Here is a 23919-nt window from a genome sequence, read left to right as displayed (position 1 = left end):
CAAAGAAACAACCAGTATCAGAATTGTCCTCTCATTTGAGCCTGATTTATGTTTCCTAACCACATTAGAGAGCTGCCAAAGGCTGTTAGCCCTCCATTGAGTTGGCATACAATAGATTCAGAAAATACAGTGTTAACATTGGGCTGTTTAATATTTTTCTCTCCGGCTGTCTTCTAAGCAATCTGTAAAATAAACATTTGTCTTGTGATATTCTTTTTCAAAAGTAGAAAGAAATGTCTCTGTGGTGCTTTGAGCTCGTTAGGAATTCCTCTGAACTCCTTGGTTGGACTCAAGTTGGGGTTTCTTTGCTATAAACATAAAAAAGAATACTGGGAATGTATTCATAATTCAGTTTTACATAAAATACCCAAATGTTTGAATATATACCATACATTAGACTGAAAACCCTTGTAGCCAATTGATCCCAGTCTCTGGAGGACAGCCACAGCATTGCTTCTTATTGCCTCCTCTTGTACTTATTTTGTAGGCCAGCCACTCTGTGACGAGAACTGCCTGTAATGACTAATGATAAAGGCTTCAGCAAAAGCTCGGGGATCAGAACTGAGTGTTTTTGGCTACAGCACAGCAATCAGCAAGGCCAAAAAACAAAACAAGATGTCCTCCTTCTGCTTTCACTTAGCATATCTAATCTTTGAATTCTGTCTTAGCCAGCCAGAGACCTAAAGTGAAACACTAGATAAGACGGAGAGGCAGACATAGACATCAGGATTACTTAACTGTTCATAAGAGCCACATGAATTAACTTAAGCGCCCAGAAAGCCAGTCAAGTATTGTAAGAATGCTAGCTGGTGGGAAGATGTGAATATGAGATGTGAACAAAGAAGCTACAGAAAAAAGTTGCTAAAAATCAAAAACTAAACCAAATTTAAATGTGGCTGATCACCAGCTCAAGATCATCTTCACACCCACCTCTGGACTCTTTTCAATGTGGCTGCTATGTTTAGATCTCTTCACAGAAGTCCTTTTATGACCTCTGCACATTTTTATTTTTAGAAACAACATAGTCTAAATCTCTGTTAACAGTCTCAACTTAGGGGATGAATTCATGGCTCAAAATGTTGCAATCCACTTGTCACGCATTGCTTTGATGCTTACAGCTAGGTGCTTCTGGACATTCCAACATCTTCATTGCCTAGGTAACCCTCTAATGTGTTTACCATGAGATCATATCATCATATCATCGATGACTTGAACTGGAAATTGGCAAAATAGATTTTGACTAGCTTCTTTCTGAAGATGCTGTTCATGTCCATGTGTAAAAACACGAATTCAATGTCTTCAGCCTGAGCTTGCGCAGACTTAAGACAGGTTCTTAACTTAATATTTCTTTAATACACACTTTCTAATAAAAGCATTCAAAGATTCTAAGTGATGTTAAATTCAGTTTAAATGCTTTCTGTTATTTCACGTAAAGCACACAGTGCTAGTGTTTTTGACCTCTCCAGACAATCAGATCACTTGTTTTGATGTTGAACTGACATCAGTCTGTTTACTTGAAAAATGTACATTTTTAAAATTTCCATCTATTTCCATTGCACTTTTGGTTTCTAAAGTAGCATCAGAAGTCTTGAATTTAACTTGTTTCTGCCTGTAGTCACTTGGTTGAAACACATACTGGAGCTATCAGGTATGAAATCTAAACAGGTATAAGCCGATCCTGCAGACGACGAAGCTATAAATCTGGAAATAAAAGCTGTAAATTGAAAGTCTTTCCGGGACAGAAACAATATCGGCATCTCTTGAAGTCATTCTTGGAGGACAGCAGTGAGTTCCTGATAGTGTGCTGCTATAGACCCTGACAGGAAAATAAACACTGGGACTTGGTCAATAGGCCTTCCTGTAAGCTTGTTGCTTGCAAGTCTTCTCAAGTATCAGGGAAGGCATTATTGATATGTTACAAAATGTTACTGTAAATGACAACTGATAAGAGTCGATTCCCTTTCCTCAGTGGGGATATATACTGTTAAAAATGAAACCCGTGACATGTTTGGTGGCTTTCAGACCCAGGGGAGGCGTTTGTATGTGCAGCCATGTAATTCGATCTACAGCACCTCTTTAAACACGACACATAACATAAGGTTGAATTTTTGCTGACAGCTTAACTTGCCTCCTTCAAATAATAATTCAGGAAGAATTGTGAGGAACTGCATTTTTCTTTTTTTGGTTGAGTATTTCAGGCATCACAAGATGAATTCTTTGATTCTTTCAACCAAGGTGGAGGGCCAAGGAGTTGAACCCCAAGGGGGCACAGGGGTATAGCATGAATGGAGTCATCCCTGCATAACTCTGGCCAGTGAGTGCCCCCACCCCCTCCTCCACCTCTGAACTCTTCGGTGGAACCACAGCAGTGTAAGAGCCTCATTTAGGAGCACAGAAAGAAAGGCAGAAATCTCTTTCTCAGGAAGATTAGTGGCTGTCCCTTTGGAGTAGCCCTGTGGACGGGGAGGGATGGGGGGAGGTCTATTTTTCTCTGGGACATTTTTCTCTGCCAGGGAGGGCCGTGACCCACTCCAGAGCACCATCCAGAGAAAGGCCCCGTGCATAAGGCAGAGACCTCAGCAGAGACCCTTCAGACTCAAATTCTGAGACTTACCCAATGATAACCATGATTAACACCTAGTTCCTTATCGCAAATCCGCCCTCCACTCCCAGAAAGACTAATTATACTACACACCATGTCTTCATCCATCTATGCTACAATTTCGGTACCTTTACGTGTAAAACAGCTTATCACATGGGTGGTAACCTCTATGGTACTACAGCTGTACCCTTGTGGAGACCTGAAACCAGTCTTGAACCTTTGGTGACAATTTTGGACTTTAATGTCAAGATACAAAGATCTTGACATTAAAGATCTTTGTATCTTCTAGTTTCTTAAACTGTGTTCAGCATAGGTCTAAAAAGCAAGAGATTCACCTGCTGACAGGTACCTGATTCAGAATAAAATTTTCTTAGTCCAATAAAATGTACTCCAACTCACTGACAGTAATCAGATATGAGATTACTCATATCTCTCTTCATGAGATTATTCCAGGAAAACGGTTTTTTTTTTTCTTCTGCTTATTGTAATATATGTTTCATTTTTAGCCTTCAAAAAGTTACTCATAGTTACCCTAATAAAAGACCCCATGGAGTTACATTCACATACCCGTAGGAGCAGAAACAGACTTTTATTGGATTTCTGTTTCAGAGATGTTTCGAGTTTGAGTAGTAAGACTTATTTCTGATCTATTTTCACGAGGAAAGGCTGGAAGAAGTGATTTAATGCTTTTGCAGTAAGGGCTCTCGAAAGTGAGGTAATTTTTCTCCTATTGGCACCCTCCTTAGATACATCAGCGCTGAGAATAACTATCTGTGGACATTACGTTTTATATGCTGAGGATCATCGATCTTTGCAAAGGCTTCACAAGCCTCAGGCAAATTCTAAGAAAGATGAAGACAACACTGTGGTTAGGCAGAAATAATCAGCATTACCCAGCTTGTCTGCTCCACTGGCCTCGTACAGTCAACACAAAAATGAGCGATGATGGAAAAATTCTCTCTGGCAAACTTTTTCTGAATATAACGGGAGTCGTAAAACAACTCTGGCAGATCTGTGTTTGAAACCGTCACTCTTCGTCAGTCGAGGTCAGAGGAGAGTAGCACATCTGAGCGCATGTACACTTTGGTGCAAAGTAGGGAGGGGGGGGTGTATCAATCACAGGTTTCCCTTTGAAATTGTGAGATGTTTTACAGTCCTGGAAGTGGGCACCTAATCTGAACACATGTTATTCTGACATGCTGAAGCACAAGCCAACACACACTCGTAAATCCCGGGGCCTGGGAATCAGGTTGCAGGAGGCGAGCCTGTGGAAGCACGCCCTGCACCGAGACAGATGCAGGCTGTCACACAGAATGTGGGTGCCCATTTAAAACCATTAACAAGACGCTGAGAAACAAGCCTGATTCTTATCATATGGACTCAATCTGATCTGGGCTTTTGTGCCAGCATTCCCCTTTCCCTTTATCCTCATCCTACTTCTTCTTTCCCCTTGGATCCTAACACGCTCTCTTTATTAGAAACCAGACACAAACTTCCATTATGTTTCCACACTCAGAGACACAGACAAGTTCAACAGGGCAATGCAAGTCTCCATGAAACACAAGCAAAGTTAGGAGATTCGTGAGCAGCTGACAGAAGGGATTATGGAGAACAAGACGTTCACGGGATGTTTCTCCTTGAGTTACACTATTCCATTGTGGAGTTATATTTTCAAAAATAACCTCACCGCATATGGACTATGCAGGGGACCATTTGGTGTCACCGTTAAAGCTCAGAGTAATCATCCTTTTTCAGCTTGCAAGGATACAGTTTTAAAGTGAAAGGAAACAGAGCAAAACAAGGCTCCTAAACAGTCTGCCGGCTGATAAACCTGCCACTTACCACTTAACATTCATTCTAAAACACACCATGTGCTATCATAGTATTGTGGAAGCGAGGCAGCATTTTATGCCCATTTTGGTGTTCCTATGAGGAAGAAATTATTTAAGAAGGGTGGATCTGAACCTAAACCTTACACCCACTTGGTCAACGGAAATCCATCTGGGGTTAGGGTTAGGAGTAGGACGTGGATACTTTTTAAATGTAGTTTGAGTACTTAAAAATTCCACTTCAAATACGAGTAAGCAGAACAAACGAGGACGTAAAAGTTTACCAGTACAAAACTACTTGATGTATTCACAATCGTCCTATATTTTTTGTTTGAATCTGCATACTAATATAAGAAACAAAAAGGAGGCATAATCCAAATTGAAAGCAAAAGCCTTAAAACTATCTAATGACATACTAATGTCCTACTTTAAAGGTTCCCCTGTGTGACAAAGTGAGCTTTGTGATGGCAGGCCATCAGGCACTTCATTAAACAGTAAAACAACTTGAATGGTACGTCGCTGCAGTGGCCTTTCACTCGATGCCAGAGCATCTTTCTGAGGGGGTTCAGTGTCCACCAGCCGGCGTTAGTAATTTATAACACTTGTACCTCAGAGGCCCCAACAAGGTCCTCCAACCTCGTTATGATGAGTTTTCATCACACACTCACTAATGAAAACATGAGCTCTCATCTTTTAATTATGAGACGAAGTCTTGGACACCCCGCACCCTCACTGTTACCTCACAAGCACAAATAACCCCTGATGGTTGCAGCCTGCTGCTTTTCAGTGGGGCAAGGTTATGAAAATTCAACCCCCACAGCCTCCGTGACACACAATGGTCAAAACTGTGTAAACGACTGAATAATTCATGTTATAGCAAGTGCAATATTTTCTTATCGCTGGTTTGAAAAACTTTTGGACCCTTTGTGGAGGTGCCAGAGAGGACGCACTGAAACGCCCTAGTTTCTCACCACACATCCCTAAACAATTAATGCTCATGGCTCCTCTCGTGGCAGGCCACCAAGCCCATCATTAAGCAGAAATAGCGCTAACGCCACAATGTCATGCGACATCTTGTTAGCATTTCAAAGGTGCTTCCCTCCTCCCTCCTCTTTATCCACGGCCTCTGATACACCATGTCGTCCACTGCTGTGCCAGCCGTTTTTAGTAATTCATGAAATTTACACTCGGGAGGTGAGAACAAGGTCTTTCGACCTCATTATAACATTTTTTCATCACCCATTCTCTGACATCTCTGAAACACGCAGCCCCCATCTTTGAGCATTTTCATGTGCCACCCAGCTACTTAGTGAGCAGCAGTTCACTGCAGTGCAGAGTGCAGAAACCTAAAGACAAAGGTACAGATTCCGGTGTTTGAAGGCACCAAAGAGAAGCAGATTTTTTTTTTTAACAAATTACTTTGACAAGTATTATGTCAAAGCTCTAATGTGTCCTGTCTTCTGCTGTACTTCCACCTCACAATGAGGAAAGAGCAAACGGATACGGCTGTACCTCTGGTCAGAGTGGTGGGTGAGGGTTTCTTCGGGAGTTCTGAGAAGCTGCTTCCATCCAGACCAGAACTCTTACACTCCTTCTTGTCAGTGGCTGTTGGAGCTGAAGTTTCCATGCTGCTCTTCAATTTCCGTCACAAGCTGCAGAGGCAAGACACACATAAGAACATAAGGTCAAAACACTGATCCAGGAAAACATAATGTGGTGAAGGAAGTACTGCGCTGAACTCAAAGTACTGCAGAAGCAAAAACAGCGTAATAATGATAATAATACTACTACTACTACTAATAATAATAATAATACAGAAAAGTCAGACAGTTATAATAATGTATTGTAGTAATGTATTAGTGTTCTGTCATTCTGGGAAATTAACTCAAAAAAACATTTTTCTTGCATTGAAAAATATTTAAACATTGTCCTTTTCTTCTAGCGAGCGAAAAAGATTCTCATCATTCTCACGTCTAGCACACCAGTTCTCAAACTTTTTCTTGCATGCCCCACTTCAGAAACCCAAACTAATTCCCACTTTACAGTCCACATTTATCTTCAATTATTAACATGAACAGTAACAAAAAAAAATAAAAGCAAAGACCAAAAAACTGACCCCTTACAGTGGGGTCAAATACCCCAACAGAGGGGCCCACCCCACAGTTTGAGAACCACTAGGCTAACAAAAACAGAGCTAAGTTTAACAAAGCATAAATGTTTCCATTCACAAGCCAAACAAATTTCAACAATCTTTAAGCTACAAAATAGAATTTAAGTTGGAAAAAGACCCGACTTTAAAATCTGGAGATTGTAGAATTGCACAGTTGAGCTTTCAGGAAGTCAAACATTAAATAAGTAAATTACTCTCAGTAATTACTGCTGCCATAACAGACCGCACAGGAAGCAAGAGAGATGAATTTCTTTTCAAACTGAACTAACAAAAACTGTCTCACTATAGTGTATTTGTAGCATATCTACATAGGTGTGCATATGTGTTTATTGGGCCAGTGTAACCGAAAAGCCTTGAACACACCCACACACACACACACACACACCCTCAGGTTTCTCATTTTGATGTAATGAGTTCATGGAGCCCCTTCTGTTCCAATTGTAAATGTGAGTGGCCCTCAGCGCTGAGGTTTTAGCCTCACGCACTGTGTCAATACCTCCTCATGTCTGTGTGAAAGGCTCGATGACTTGGCAACCTGCCACTTGTTTGACTTGGTGGGACCTACAAGATCATCCTCTGCTGAGAGCAAATAAGACCCAGTCTCTCCATCCACCCCCCCGCCAGCCCCCCACCACCCGGGCTGGCCTAGAAGGGAAAAGTCATTCCCCGCGCTCTAGCTAGCTTGTGGTCGTTGCTTTTCCACCTGCTTTCAGACACTGGTGAGAAAACGTTTGTCAGAATGCTGAAAAGACAAGAGAATGAACAACTGCATGTAATCACAGGGGGGTGTTGGGTCTGCAGGTTTCAGTCCCCTCCTCACACCTGTTTGCAGCTAGCTGATTAAAACAACCTTAGATCTTATAAACCAAATGTGTTTATGACCTAATGTGTGCCCAAAGAACACAAACAACATCCAGAGGATATTAATTCTCGCTCATATGTGAGAAACAAATGTGATTTTTGGCTGCAAAGAAACCACAAAATAATTCAGTTATACAGTACCTATCCACAACAACACTCGCCTCACTTTGTGTTAGGGAGGGTCACCTGATCCATCCCAAATTATAACCTTTTTTAGAAAGCTTAAAGTTTGACGTCTAATCTTAAAAGCAGAGAGGGTGTCTGTCTCCTGAATCCAAACTGGGAGCTGCTTCCAGAGAAGAGAGGCCTGATAGCTGAAGCCTCTAACTCCCATTCTACTTTTAGAAACTCTAGGAACCACAAGTAAGCCAGTGCTCTGTTGGGATTATATGATACTGTGAGGTCTTTAAAATAAGATGGGGCCTAATCAAGAGGAGAAGTATTTTAAAATTCAATTCCGGATTTTAAATGGCGCCAAAAAGAGAAGTTAATATAGAAGAAAACTGATCTGTCTTTCTAGTCCCAGTTAGTCATCTCATTGTGTATTTTGGATCGACTGAAGGCTTGTCAGGGAGCTTTCAGAGCAGCCTGATGATAATGAATTACATTAGTGGAGCCTAGACGTTGTAACATATTAAAACGCGGGATGGTGTGACACCAGGTAAATACACAATTAGGAATGTGGAGAATGATACTGTCATTCAAATGGAAACTTAATTGTTCAGTGATCTGGTTCCTGCCAGGCAAACGTGTGAAGCGTTGTTTTCGGTTTCATGTGGATTTCCAACATGTCATGCTTTATTGTGAGGTGTGCGTACTAGCAGCCATGTCTGTGACCCTTCGGAGGTGCCAGTCGCCTGTCAGTGAGCCAATGTAAGCCGATTAGAGGTGGGCGACTAACAGGTTTAGGCTGCATCTGTTTCTTTTTTTTCTGCTGCCAAAAATGTCGCTGAGCTCGCCAGCGAGCCATCTCGTCTCTGAGAAGTCCGTCACTCTGACATCACCTTAGTGATAGAATCTAATTTGCTCTTTCATGGGCCTTTATCGTATTTAGACTTGGCCAAAAAGCCAGCTAGTTTTTGGTGGTGATCCCTGTTGGCTCGGATAAGATGTGCCCATGAACAGACCAGAGCTCGGAGCAACCATGTTCGCCTTTCAAGCAGCCTGACTAAGAATCCTCCCCTTAACATTGCCGCCTGATGAACATCTGGCATCGCATTAATGGCCGTTTCCATGCTTTTACAGCATGCCAACTATTTGCTTTCCAGTTGCCTCTGAACCTCGAGCCAATACTCAGATTAAGAGGGGTTTTGGGGTGCAAACACCTGTAAAGGTCGTTTACCAAGAAATAAAAATAAATGAATAAATAAAAAAACAGGTGCAAAAACTGTCAAAAACTGCAAAATTTGAGCACATTTTTGAAAAAGTGGCCCCAACTTCACCCTCACTCATCCTTCCTTAATACCTTGGAGCTGTTACATTACACCCTCCACCCCCCTTAACCAATCTCTCCCTACAGGCAAGACCCTGTTGCCCCCTCTGACAGGGGAGCCCAGTTCTGACGGGCTGGTACAGGTGTCAGGAACTAAGCGGACAGATGGCAGGGGCCAAAGGCGAACAAACAACAAGGGTGCACTTCTTTACTCATCTTCTGGTTGGCTGGGCAGCCTGTCGCAGGACGAGCAGGAGCCCCCCCCCATCCACCCTCTGGTGTCATGTGACCACAGGCTCGGAGACTTCAGAGGGCAGAGCAGGCATCTAATTGAGTCTTGTTTTTTTATGCTACACCTGAGCAGAACCCAGGCTTTTAAATTTATCTGGTCTCTTACAGGACGGTCACTGGAGGCGATGTTCTACAGACGGCCTCAAAACTCTGACGATTGAGTGATTTCTAGGAAGTGCAGAGCTAAAAACACCACAGCAATGTCAGTCTAACAACAAAATCCCAAAACAAGACTGCGCAGATTGCAGTTCTAAATGATTTATTTCGTTCATCTGAATGCAAAGCTGCTTTTCTTTTCCTGTGGTTAAGGCCAGACTAACCATATCCGAAACCTTAAGCTTCACAGCTTCACTTTGATCTTTGTTCTTGCTCCTTCCTGCCACAAAAAACTGGATGATTTTCCCCACTTTAGTGAATTATCTTGCAAACATTCAAGACTGCTAGTTGGAAGTGAGCACAGACACAAAGAAACATCTTATATTTATTTAATTACACAAATCTTTCCTATCCTGTCACACGCAGTCTGCTGAACATATTCTAGATTTATAATAAATTATTGTATTTGATGATTCATAGAAAAGGAGTAGTTTATAGGAGAGATTGCACATCTTGATTTTCCTTCCCCAGGACCTTGCTATGATGGACGGTCCAGACGTGCCAGTAACCACACAAGGCACCGGAAAAAGACTGAGGTAATGGGGAGTTGTCACTGATATGTTTTCTGCCAAAGGCTTAACCTCTTAGCATCCATCAGGTCACCTAGGATTAGTGTTCAGTTAATGTCCCCCCATTTTCATTGACGTTTTGCCTGTTTGGAAGATCAAATGGAAAACTTTAACACAAAAAACTAACCCCAAAATGTCTGACACCTCATTTGAAATGTATCATCTTCTACTTTATATATTAAAAAAAAGGCTATTCAGCATGTGGCTAAAACCAAACCAAGCCCTAGATGAGCTGCCAGTGACCTAAAATCATAGGAGAGCCATATCATTCCATTTATTTCTGAGCAAAATCATTTGTTTTGGGAGCAATGATGAAAGCACTAGTGAGAAAAATCGCCTGGTTAATGAATTTGCTCTTCATGTCAGGATTGATTTTCCCCCGGTCTCGCCTGCTTTTGTCTGAACTCCTCTTCCGCTCTCTGTTAATTTACCTTCTGCCCCCTTCGTCTCAGACTTGCAGGACTTTTGTTATGAGACCCGGTGTGTGTTTTTCTTAGCGCCTCGTTCAGTTTCAAGTGTTCCTCTCCTCCACTACCGTTCAACAGCTCCCCTTTCACCAACACTGAAAGGAATGCAAACACACATCAAAAGAGGCCCTCTCATTTTGAAGATTTCCAGGCTTTGCTCTTCTTACTTTCTTCCTTCCTATCTTTCAGTGAATGCGATCCGTATGCTGGTAGGCTCTCTTTCCTGGCAGCGTGCACACACACACAGTCAGTTTCTCACACCAACTGCTGTCCCACACTCTGCTCACTTGGCAAACACGGGACAGACGGATAAGTGAGGTCTCCAGCCCCTATGCCACCTGCAGACCTCTCTGCTCAGGTTTCTGACGGTGACACCCATGCAGGTTAACAAAACAACTAAAATGAGCCAAAATATGGTTTTGTTTTACATATTTTTGGATCTTCATCACACATTTTGTTTTGGAGCCATGATTAAGATTAAAGTCTTTTGATCCTTTTTGAGGTATTTTAGACTTTAGATTGTATACTGCTATTCATATTTCCTTATTTGTCACCTTTAACATCTTTAACCCTTATGAGTACCTTCTGATCTGCCATCTTTTTGGTTCAGGTTTGGTTACATTTAGGTGTCTAAGCCTGTCAGATTAAAGCTGTCCTAATCAGCATTCAAAAGGGTGATCTGACAGGGATTATTCACACAAGCTGAGAAAACTGCTAAACCATTTTAAGTTTGCTTAACTAAAATAATGAAGTCAGCTCCATAGCGTGACCAGCGGTGGATAGCACTTTTATTTCTTGTTACCGGGACAGTGTCCCACATTTGTATTGGCTCTACTTTACAGAAGTCAGAATATTTGGCTCTAACAAGAAACATGCCGCTCAAAAAGAGACTTGCAGATGTACGGATGCATTCCTATTGAAACCTAAAGATGGTTACCAGACAGAACAGCAGCTCAAATAACGGCTGAACAACTACTGAGACAGAAAATGGGAAGACATGGGTGGAAGAAGGCTATTTTATAGGAATCTTTCACGTATGCTAACTGTATTTACTTAATAGTCAATCTGGGAAAAAAAAAGAATCCATTCGTTTTTTTTTAGTTTTGACCTTTTTTTAATTACATTACATATAACCTCTTACCATATTAGGGTGTTTCACATTGTCCCACCCACATTTGGTTTGGTGGGATCTGATCACCACACCACACACCGTAAGCTAGCATGCCTTCAAATAAAGCTGGCTAGCTTGGATCGAACTCACAATCTTTTAAAATGCAGTGACACACAATGACCACTAAACCATCTAACTGATGCCTTGATAATTGCATATAATTTATATTTTTACTTATTTACTCTCTGTAGGAACGGAATAAGTTTCGTGTTATTTTTAGGTTACGTAGGAATTCTTCAGCTGTCAGATCTAATTTACAGGCAGACAGGTGTACGGTGCATGGAGGGGAAGTGCTGGTGACAGGTTCACCACAAGTTTCTTTTTTCACTGTGCTTCAGTTGCATCCCCTCAATATTCTGACCCAGAGAGCTCACGGCATAATTTGGACATAAAAAACATATGGTTTCCCCCTCTCATGGCCAGCTCTAACCACCTTGGCTGGACTTTCTCCTTGACTCTGCGACAGTTTCATAAGTAACCTTTAATTTAACTTCCCAGATGTTCTCTCCATGAGAGCATTTTTCACTTACCAAATGCTTCCTTCCTGAGACTATTCAGCTCATTTTTAGTCTTGGCTGCAACACTACCTAACAGTAAAATGGCAGTCATTTTTAAACCACACTCTAAAACTTTCACCTTTGGTTCACCACATTTGAGACTGTATTCAGGCAAACGACCATTACTTAAATGTTTTAACTTTTTGATTTCTGCATGTTGTTTTTGGTGCCAGAGTAAAGAACATGTATAGGTCATGGTCATGCAAAAGTAAAGTCATGGGGTAATGACTCCCACTCAAAGGGCTTATTCGCAGATATGCTTGTTAGGTACTAAATCTTGAGATTATGTGGAAAACTTAGAGTTTTTTGACCAAGTATTATGGTAAATGGCCTGTATTTATATAGCGCTTTCCTGGTCCCTAAGGACCCCAAAGCGCTTTACATATCCAGTCATTCACCCATTCACACACACTGGTGATGGCAAGCTACGTTGTAGCCACAGCCACCCTGGGGCGCACTGACAGAGGCAAGGCTGCCGGACACTGGCGCCACCGGGCCCTCTGACCACCACCAGTAGGCAACGGGTGAAGTGTCTTGCCCAAGGACACAATGACTGAGACTGTCCGAGCCGGGGCTCGAACCGGTAACCTTCCGATTACAAGGCGAACTCCCAACTCTTGAGCCACGATCGCCCCTTTATAGTCATAATAACCAATACCAATAAAAGGGATCACTCAACTGCGTTGGCCCTCTTTCTCCCAAAAGTTTATTTCACTTGAATTTACAGTTTTGGCTGGGTTTGCAGCCATGGCAGGATGCTATTTTCAGTGATAAATCTCTAAAAACCCAACAACAGTTCATTATTTAAGAACTAAAAAGCCAACATTTCCCTTAAAAGTTGTTGGAGACCAAAGATCAAAGGTAAAACAGGATAAGACTGAACTTTGGGATGACCACTGAATGGTAACATGGCTCAATCTGTTATCTGTATAAGAAGGCAACTGTAGTCCACCATATGAAATTAAAAATATGAAAATATGCCAGAGTTGTTTTTTTCTTTATTCTTCCCCTGTGTAGCTACAAATCTGTTACAAACTAAAAAACTAAAAAACTCTTGGGATACAATATTACAAATATTTGACATGATGCAAAATACAGATGTCTTGTAAAACGGAAGATGTGCTCTTGGTACCTTTAAAAGAAAACTCAACTCCTTTCATAACTCCATAAAACTACTTCATGTGGTTGATGTTGTTGTGGCAAAATCTGTACCCCATCAGTGCACAACAGTCTGTATCAGACTAGGAATGTTTTTGTTGACAGATGATATGCCAAAATGGACGGCGACTACAAAGACCTTTGGGAAAAGACAAGTTTAGACTAGGACAGGACACATTCTCCATGGGTGAATCACTTCTGTGTGGAGAAATGTCTCCCTTTGAGGATTTGAAGCTCAGGTCTGAAGGATCATGAAAGCAGTTGAGAAGTGAGAGGCCTGACAGCAGCACGTTATCCATTAGTCTGATTCAGAGGTCGAAATTACCACAGGCTGCCTCACATGTATAGATTCAGGTCAGTCAAGCAGAAAGGAGACGATTGCCACAATATGCTTTCTCATTGCCAGGGTGAAGGTTGTCTTAAGGGTTAAGCACTTAACTTGGCTGAGCTACTTTAAGATCTTTGCTTTAAGAGCAATTTAATGTGCAGTGAATCAAAGGAAACCTGCAAATAATTTCTTATATCAATTAAGACCACTATGGCTTATATGTGTGAGCCCTGTTTTCAATCACAGGCATGTAAATCAGGGATTACTGAACTATTTTCTCCATTGCATTCTATGTTTGTATGAATCTACTATCCATTCCAAATGTTTACAATGTGCACAATACACTGGGGGAACCAAATCCCTCACCAAAGACCAAGCATCCAGTGGATTGCAGATGATACAGAGTAATGAGAAGCTAACAACTGATGTAATATAAAAGGCATCTAAAACAGCAGAGAAAAAAGCCCTGTGGATGAGTTCTTACTCCACCCCTGAACCTGACCTTTGCTTCTAGTAAAGGCAATATCCTGTGGTTGATCTCTTTGTCTCTCTCAACTAACAGAAAACAGATGTGGAGCTCGTGGCCTATATAGTACACGGTCCCCAGCTGGAGGGGAAGATACATGGCTGTGATTTTTTTTTTTTTTTTTTGTGGTCCTGACACTGTCAAAGGCAAAAAAAGAGTTTGCCGCAAACTTCGGTGTCACTCACATTCTTACATTTTCTTCCTGTTAAAAGAGAGTTTTTCTTTCCCACTGTCGCCAAGTGCATTCTCAAAGTCAGCCTTTGCTCCTCGGGGTTTTCACCATATTATTTTAAATAATATATCGTATGTAAAACACCTTGAGGTGACTGCTGTTGTGATTTGGCGCTATATTAAAAAACTGAATTGAATTGTTTTGATCTCTATTGGATGATTACATGAAAAAGGGACAAAAAAATATTTTCCACACATTCTTCTGCTGTGCAACCTTACACCTTAGCTGCAAAGTGGGAATGCTTTTATTTTTGGAAGTATTTATGTTTTGCAAGAAGAAATGTCACAGAACTGCTAAATTTATCACAATTCACGGAACAACTATGTCCGCGCCAAATTTCACAGCAAGTTATTTTTTAACATTTTCAAGTTATTTTAGCCAGTGTGGCCCCACCACTCTGGTCTACAACAAGCATGCAAATCATTAATCAAGCCATTAACTGATAAGCTGACGAGTTAGAAAGTTCTCATTGCTTACATATCTCAGCTGAATGAAGCTGAGCTGAGTCTGTATCCATGTAATGTGTGTTTTAAGTCCCAGCTGTCACTGGTGCCACCATGCACACTGCTGAGTCGTGCCTCCCTCTCTGAAGCATTTGGCCGGGGGTCATTCATCCTAAACGTGCTGTTAGCACTCACTCTCGGCCGCTCCAGCTGTCAATGACCTCGACCACGACATCAGCTAAACTGCCACTCTGCACGTCTGTGTTCGGACGCTCCAACGAGCCAAAGTTAGCATTTGCTACACTCAGGTTTCACTGTGGTGCGGCTTCCACATCATTGCTGTGAGTTTAGTAGAAGTGTCTGATAGCTGACAGTCTGCATGTGTCTGCATCGGCCACTCATGCCAGCTGCTGCCAATTCACAGTCAAAGCTTTAGTGACAACAGGGGGACTCCCATTGAAGTTTGCTGTGTATGTGTGTTTATGCAGGCATCCAAAGCAGCTGTCAAAGCGCATCTTCAGATGAGATCTTAGTTGACCGGTAACAGTTATCAGGACCTAAAGTGCATTTAAAATTTTTTTTTTTTAAATTTTCACTAAAACTAATAATTACACCATTAGCTGATAATTTCCACACTCCCAGTTTGTAGCGCAGACTTTCAGTTAGTTACTCAGACATCTCTTCTACTCCAGAAAGAGCCTCAAAACTTTCCAACTGAGAAGCTGAGCTGTGGTTCCCGATTGATCGTTATGTGTAGAAACGGTAGACCGTCCCTTTCCTTGTGTGCTTTTATGTGGCTGCTTCAAACTCTAAAAGTACTAAATGTGTAGCTCAAGGTGAGCCAAATGGCACCGTCCTCTCAATGCAAGGATTAGATTTAGTGTTAGAAAAACCACTTTAATGAAGCTGCATTCTTTAACCTGGAACATGACCTTCTTATGTCAGGCCCGTATGAACAGTAACGTGTGCTTTGCTGTTAAACAACCTTTTTCTGCCATCTTCACCTGAATTTTTTCACCCTGGAATCTACTGCTGCTCTTCGACCACCTTTTGACATAACCGAGTTCACGCTCAGAGCAGCCTGACATTACAGAAGTTTTGCATGTGAAACAAATTAGAACAAAAATGGGCCCTGAAGATAACACGGCGAGGTTTTCATCCTACTTTCTCTCTAATGAGCTGATTACAAAACACAAGCAGACCTCATTTTGGACCCAAGCCACAGAGAGAGAGGAGAGGATGGCAGCAACAGAAACGCCATGAGGGAGGAGGGGGAAGGTTTGGAGGAACTTGCTGAAGACAACCACATGTCTCTATATCCTAGCTCAACTCTGAGCTCCGACTCTTGTCTCCGGCTTCTATCTGAGAGGAGACTGTGGCCTGGCACTGAGTCAGCGTGATTTGGAATCTAATATTTCCCATCATATGGAAACGTAAGAAAAGGAGCCCGGCTGCCCTGCCCTTAAGGCTGCGTTGACTTTGTAGCTATGGGAGGGCCTGGTGTAAATCATAACTTACAAACTCCCTGCCCTCTCCCCTTCCCAAGACAAACCCCAGAGTTAGGAGCACAAACAGATCCCCCTCCTCTCTCTCTTTGAGCACGATGGCTGCATTTCGCTGCGAGTGGCCTCTGCGCAAACCCTGATCTCTCCCTCTGCATCAGATTAGGGCCAACAGCAAACATCACAGACAATACTGCATTGTCTGTTAGCCTGTGTCAGTCTATCTCACAGCTTGCAACCACACAGAAAAAGCCTGCTGGATGTTTAATGAGGAAGTGACAATGATACAGTGAAGGGAAATCAGAAATCCACCTCATCGATGGCATTAACAGCTGATTCCACAGCCAGTCAGGGGGGCAACATGGACTGAAGAAAGCATGCATGAGCTTGGAAACATTACTCTGCCTTCCCATGTGGTTTCCATTTGTTCACAATAAACAGGACACCATCACCACTTTCTACAGACTCAAATATTTTAGGAAGACAGTTCGGCTTAGTCTAAAGATGTGAAGTTCAATCTTTAACTTTTTTTTATTTGCAATACACAAACACAGTATGAGAATGCAAATGTCCAAGTTTAGTCTGGATATTAAACACCTCGACAACATTTGATTGTGCCTGTGTAAAAAAAAAAAAACATTTCCTAAAGTGTGAACAGGTCAAAGGTCGACTATTTCTGTGTGCTGTGTGCTACATTTAATAAAAAGCAACTGTGGACAATATCTGAAGCTGATTCTATGTAAGAGCTACATGTGCAGAAGTGTGCAGTGCAGTTTAGGTGCCAACTTTCTGTTTACATCTATAAATGCTAGCTATAACAGGAAGTGACCATATATGAAGTGGTAAGTTTTCATCTGATCATAGCTGAAATGCTTAGCAGTCTGCCTCTAGACTGTATGGGAGCATACAGACACAGTTACCTGCTAAGTAAAATTCTAGAATTTCACTGCACCAAAACTGAAGCTTGGACGTCTTTGATATCTGTTAGTACAAATAACCGCACAGCAGCCATATTATTGGTCAGATAATTTCATTAAAAAGGCTTCAAAAGGCTCAGGCAGCATAAATGCAATCCAGAAGTCCAGCTCAGGGACGAGGTGAAGCCTAGCAGACAGCTATCAACTACAGCCATCTGTCAGTTAAAGTGGCCACGCCCCCTAATGATGCAAAATATAACCTTTAAAACAATTTAAACAGGTGAGTTAAAAATATCACACCATTAAAGTTGTTGCGAAGGGGAAAATTAGCTATAGAGACGGAAAATAATTTGCTGCTCTCATGTGAAGTTGGCCATCACATGGACGTCTATGGGCACTAACAGACTGCTGGAGCCTCAAGTGGACGTTAAAGGAACTGCACCTGTTGATGTTTCCATGTTGGTTTTATTTTTCAGCTCTTGAGGTTACTGCTTGTAGCTGATACAGGCTAATAAGGTCTGGTAATCTATCATTTTTCTAACGGTCCAAGCCAGAGACAAACACTTCATCACAGGACTAAATTAAAAATATTCAGTGTTCGGCTTAAAAAAAAACATCCAACCTGTCACTTTCCTTTGTCCACAGAGTTTATCTTGCGGTGAGATAATAGAATAGGTTTCACCACCCCACCCCCCCTCCCTCCCTTCCTGCAAATGAACTGACCTGTGGTGACCTGGGTAGGGTTTCCCCGTAAGACCCCTGCTCTGTGACCACCATTGTTCCTTTGTAAGCTGATAGACAATGATGATGTTAGACCTGAAACACTTTTGGGAAACCAGGCTTGAGATGAGTCAGTGGAGAAGCGTCTGTGAAGAGTTTGACCGGGCTGTGTGTTTGTCCACCGCTGCTGCTGATGACACATCGTGCATCACACCAAGTACAGTGTATACAAGAGTGGATGTGTTTAAGTTTTCCTCCCTCTTTGGAGAGACTCGAGCTGGCCGAGGTAGAATTACATGACACAGGAAGGCGATCGTTAGACCCTCAGTTTGGCTCAGTTTCCCTGAAACAACTTATTTCCGCTGCAATCGTGTTGAAGATGAAGGAGAAAGGCTGCTGTGATTGATGAGGTCAATCGGCCTGTAATGAGCTTGTCAGTTATTTTACTGCACAGCCCTTAAAATGGCTTGTTAAAACTACATCATCCTGCATTTTCACATGTGTTCTCACAGGGCATGTGTGCTCCTTTTGAATGTGGCGTGACCTCTGTTTCTGTGCCGGGATTCGAGTGCCCACTCGTACCCGCTCTAGTGTAAAGAGGAGGGAGCCCAGCCCGGATATGATGTGAGCCTCTTTAACCTCACGCACTTGAGTCAGAATTGAACGGGACGCCTCGAGGGGAGAGAAACAACAAGTGTTAAAACAAGCGGGGATTGTCCTGCGCCGCCCGCCATGCCAGAAGCAAAGGAGACGGGATTGAGTGAAGGGCTCTACACATGAATGTAAGCGGCCATCTCTCTCTTTCGCTCGCACACTTTCCCCTCCGTCTGAAGTGCAGGCTGACTGTGAAAGATCGCCGCGGCGGTGCGCAACGCTCACTGCCTTTTACTGCCGCTCTAAACGCCCATTAAAGTCTCATCAGTTCATCCCTGCACATTTTAGTCCTCAGCACACCTCCCCACCCCGTCTGTCTGTGGGCTGCGGGCCTCACAGTGAGTCTCATCATCACCAAATCAGAGTGTCTAACAGATTTCATTAATTACAATATCAGATATTTCTCACTTGGTCCACGTGTCAGCTTTGAGCTACACATTTCATTATGTTTTATTTTCTAAATCATAATCATTAACTTGGGCTCAGCAAATTGAAATAAAACAAACCAAATTAATTATTTTACAGCAGTTTTTTGTGATGGTGAAAATCAGTTGCTATATATTTAATCCCAGCATACAACCTTATACTAACACACAAACACACATCTTGCTCTGTAAGAGGTGTGCGATCGCACTCATCATCCCCTCAATAATGTGAATATTTAACAATCATGTTTTTTGTCTTTTAAAAGAGAAACTGATTATGAAACTGATGCTGATATCATGTTTTCTATAATTTTAAAAAAGCACAATGGCCGTGACAGACGTGAAGACAGAATTGTGAGTTTCCTGATCTTTTTGACCCCTCAAATTTCAAATCAACCCCCCCTTTTTTTTTAAACAGCACACCACATGGCGTGAAAAAGAGGGAGAAATAAAACCATAACAGCCACGTCGATATGACAAGCAGAAGAATTCAAGGAAAATATATAAGTGGAAATGACATAAAAAAGAGAACATTAAAGACTCAGAATGGACAAAAATCCTGAGGCTGAAGTGAACACAAATAAAAAGTGAAAGGCATCTTAAGTTGTCAGTTATGGGACTCTCACAGAGATGCCATGGTCACCACAGGTTTTAAAGTGGGCTCAGAGAAGGCGTTAGCAGGATGACCAAAAGCTGGTTTCAAACCGAGCTTCTCCAGAACCTTAGAGAGCATCAAGCGTGCTGCCTCCTCCACGCTCTGTTCACACGGAGTGTGAATGCGTCTGAAGCTGAGTATTTCCTGCTTTACGCTCAGACTGGTCGATTATTCAAATTTTAAAATTTCACTTACAGATTTGTCTTCCAATCATAATGAAAACCATGTAATCAACAAAAAAGTCTGTTTGATTAATTTTCTCTTTAAAGATTAAATTTTTTTTGGCGCACCTTAGTGCACCTACAGTAGTGCGCTTTCACCTCTCCCTAAAAGCTTGAACCTAATCACTGTTTAGTTCAGCTCAAGCCAAGATGGTTCAAAACACCCTTCGGTCAGTGAGATCAACAAGAAATAAAAGTTTTAAAAGGAAGGATGTTGTCTGCAGCAGATTAGGTTTTCAGCTTCAGCTCTTAAATTTTAGGTTCTTGGGCCTAAAGTTCAACTTAAAAATGTGAACTTGAACTGAAAATATCTCACCCTGACTCGGTCCAAAATTCATGTGTGAAAATAACTTTGCATAGCTGAGCAGGGAGAACATGACTCACGATTTTCTATCTACATTTAGTTCATCAGTCAGGGAAAGAGCTGGAGCTGGTGACGGACTGCCTGTCAGGAGCCTGGAGGACATTTCCCAGTAGCCCGAGGCTCATTTTGGCTCGCTACAAACTCGAACGGTAATAAAGCAACAGGCAGGAAGGAGTTAACAGGCCTCTCACAACCGACTCATCAAGATCGACTCCCGCTCTCACACACAGACTCTCTCACTACCATGTCCACGACGCTCAGGCGTGCACATGCTTCTGCTCCTCTGCCAGTAATGTTTAGGTTTTTGGCAAAAGAAAATGAAGGAAGGAGGAGGAGAGTGAGAAAAGAAGAAGAAGATGAAAAAGGCACAAAGATGCAGTTACAGACTGAAATGACAGTCCAAGGCCAGCTCAGTGAAAACACGAGCGAAAACACACACACACACACTCTGAATATATGGGTGTAGTTTTCAACTATTTTTCATAATCCTTTAATATAATCATTTGAACAATTTAGCTCACTATTGTATTTTCATCTGCTTTTAAAAATAAAATAAAATCAAGTATTTGTTTTGTGTCGATTAGCTAATATTGCCAGATTTCCTCTTGACTCTCTTTAGTGGTGCCTCCACAGCCTTGGAATTGAGTTTTCTAATCCACATAACTTTCCAAAAGAGGTGTCTAGTACCTGTTAGATCAGGATACTGTTATTACATATTATATGCTGTAACAGCAAAAAACTACATTTTTGAAATATTGTCATTTTTGAAAATTTGACATGTATTGAAGTATTGATTTATTAACACTCACAATACAGCCTTTCCCTGTAACTCACCTCCCTACCACCAACAGCCAAGCATTCACGCATTTATCTTCTGAAGGTTATGTGCACTTTCTGGATTATAATCTGGATTATAATCAACTAACTGAAGTGATTGAAGGCACATATTCAAAGATTTGATGGCCAAGTGCTCATCAGTACGTCTGCAAAGTGTTGTCTGACGCTCCCTGCAGCAGTTATGGGGTTTACACGGCACTTAAGGGAGCAAGCAGCAGCTATCCTTCATCCACAGCAGCTAAATTCCAGTGCAAACATTTTTCCGCTCAACCACAGAGGCCTCAGAAGCCACACACACACACCCCACAGCTACTGCATCCCGACGCTGGCCGCACTTTGTGCCATCACGAGGTGACAGGCCGCTGAATGGCTTCATTGGTACAGTGCAGACTGTGAGAGGCATTCTCTCTCTGTCTTTCAACTTTTGAGTTTACTCAGCAGGAGTGAGTGGTTGTGGTGTTGGAGAAGGAGGAGGAGGAGGGTGGTGGTGGTGGTGGTGGTGTAGGGGTGCTCCTCCCCCTCCTCAGAGTCACTTCACCCTCCAAACCCTCCTTTCTGCCCCTGTACGCTAGACTTCATCGGTATTTGCTTTAAAAAAAAAGAAGAAAAGAAAAAAAGAAAAGTACCCCCTCCTCCTCCTCTTCTTCTTCTTCCAACACACACACCTACACACACACACACACACACACACACACACACACACACACACACACACACACACATGCATTGACTCCTTTACCAGTATCTGGTTCATTAAATTTTCTGCAGACTTCCAGAAACGACACACACACACACACACACACACACACACACACACACACACACACACACACACACAAACAAAACAAAACACAACAAAACAAAAAAACAAGAAGCAGATCAATAAAATGGGGCCTGTGTGAAACGGGGGGCTTCAGCAGCACACGGGGGCTGTGGAGATGAAAGTGACATGGCCACTATAGGGTCTATGAACGGCACAGAGCGGAGCCCCCAGACTGAGGCTGAATGAGCTGAATAGGCTCATCCATTCTTCCCTCCTTTCACTCTCCGTAGGCCTGAACTGTTGGAACTCTTCATTCCTCACAATGGCCAAACGCACTAAAACTTTTTCTTTTTTCTTCTCATGCAAATCACCTCAGCCCTGACCGCCAGTGTCATCATGTGGAGCGGAAAACACACATGAACCTTCTCAGTTTTTAAAAAAGGATCACAAATGCTGGCATCATCTGAACCTTTAAAAAAATCTAAAAATTAATTAGAAAAAGCTTCATTTTTAATAAATAATAATAATAATAAAGCAGAATCAGTCGTTTGATTTTCAAATGTGACTTAGAAAAATTCCCACCAAAGACGGGGCTTCTTTCCCACTAACATTTAGGCCAAAGCAAGTAAGAAAAAAGGGAGACTCATAAAAGTCCACCCATGACTGTGGGGATCATTAGCAGCGCCTGTTAGATAGGAGGGAAAGCCAACAGCAAATATAGCTGCTAAAGGGCCCCACAAAGGCGTGAAGTGTTTGTTGACTGCTCAGGCTGCAGAGCAAACAGTAAACTTTGAATCTTTCAACAATAAGTACACATCTCCCACAGTCCCAGGCACTGATGTGTCCACGCTGCTGCTGCATTCCTCAGCTTGCTGTTTGATTTTTGCTCCTTTGTACCATTACAGGATTAAAAAAGTGGAGCGTGTGGCTGACATCAGAATAACTACACTGAAGCAGGAAAAAAATATATATATCAAAGGTTATTTTTGCTTAAAATAAAAAAAATGAAAAGAAGATAAAAAATACAGTCGACTTTGGATACATTAGTGCTGAACTGTGAAAAGTGAAGCAGGAAGATTGGCGCCGGGTATTCTGATCACATCTCTTCCCATATGGATCAAGTTGCAGGAGCAAAAATTTTTTGGATTCCTGTGTCAGATAAGTTCAAAGTGCAAATGAGATGTGAAGCTGCCCTAAAAGCTTCATCTGCCGCTGACACGCAAGGCAGCCGAAACAGAGGAAGAAGAGGAGGAGGAGGAACAGCAGTGAAACACTTTCTAACACAAGAGAGGGAAAAAAACAGCAACATTAAAGCGACTCCCGTCAGCATCAGCACGAACTTCTCCTACCTTCACTGACGTCTCTTTTTCTCTTCGAAGCTCTTCCAGCTCCGTGTTTTTGCCGGGGGTGGGGAGGTGGGGGACTGTGCCAGGAGTCGAGATTCCGGTAAACTAGAACCGAGCTGGCACCAGCACTGAGCGACGCTCTCCAGGCTGGACGCAAAACTCCATGAACCGAATTAAGAAAAGTTTGGAAAGCCGCAAAGTTTGCGCGACATTACACTCCTCTCTCTCTCGATCTCTCTCTCTCTCGTCTCCTCTGTCCCGATTCAGAGCGCAGTGTCTAACTTTTTCTTACAATCCATCTTCCCGAAGAGGTGCGCTTGTGCGTGCGTGCGTGCTGTGCTGTGCTGTGCGCGCTCTCAGCTAACTAACCTCATGCTTAAGTTTCTTCCTTGATGCGCGTAAAAGTTTGGAAGCAAACGCGGTTTGTGTGTGTGTCACGGCAGTTGTTGCAGAGACATGCGGTGCTGTTGAGATCTTCAGACTGCTGATCTGTTTTCAATCCGACCCCCCTCCTTCTCTCCCTCCCTCCTTCTCTCTCTCTCTCTCCCCCCCTCACCATCCCTCCTCTTCTCTCACTCCCCGTGCTCCCTGGTGAGTTGGGCCATTTGCTGCACCAGATGGGCCGGGCTAACTCAATCCAGCAGTTGTAGAAGGCAGGAAAAAAAAAGTTAGCTGAAGTTTCAGTTATTGCCCGGTTTTTCACAGGCTTCATCTTTAAGCGTG

The 23919-nt window shown here is 42.4% G+C and overlaps 1 protein-coding gene across 1 annotated transcript in view; it reads right to left on the bottom strand.

Annotated features, from left to right (window-relative positions):
* The window catches only part of gli2a (GLI family zinc finger 2a), an 83073-nt gene extending 59383 nt beyond the window's left edge, over window positions 1-23690 (bottom strand). Inside the window, exons 1-2 of the mRNA XM_031732991.2 lie at window positions 23200-23690; window positions 5944-6083 (exon numbers count right to left, since the gene is read on the bottom strand). Coding sequence (XP_031588851.2) covers window positions 5944-6058 — 115 coding nt within the window. The 5' untranslated portion in view covers window positions 6059-6083; window positions 23200-23690. The remainder of the gene's footprint in view (window positions 1-5943; window positions 6084-23199) is intronic.
* Between the last annotated feature and the right edge of the window lie 229 nt (window positions 23691-23919).

The sequence above is a fragment of the Oreochromis aureus genome, linkage group 16, assembly GCF_013358895.1.
Source record: "Oreochromis aureus strain Israel breed Guangdong linkage group 16, ZZ_aureus, whole genome shotgun sequence".
In the NCBI taxonomy this organism is placed as follows: Eukaryota; Metazoa; Chordata; class Actinopteri; order Cichliformes; family Cichlidae; genus Oreochromis; species Oreochromis aureus.
The sequence above is the reverse complement of the archived record's forward strand: the minus strand, read 5'-3'. Positions and strand labels throughout refer to the sequence as shown.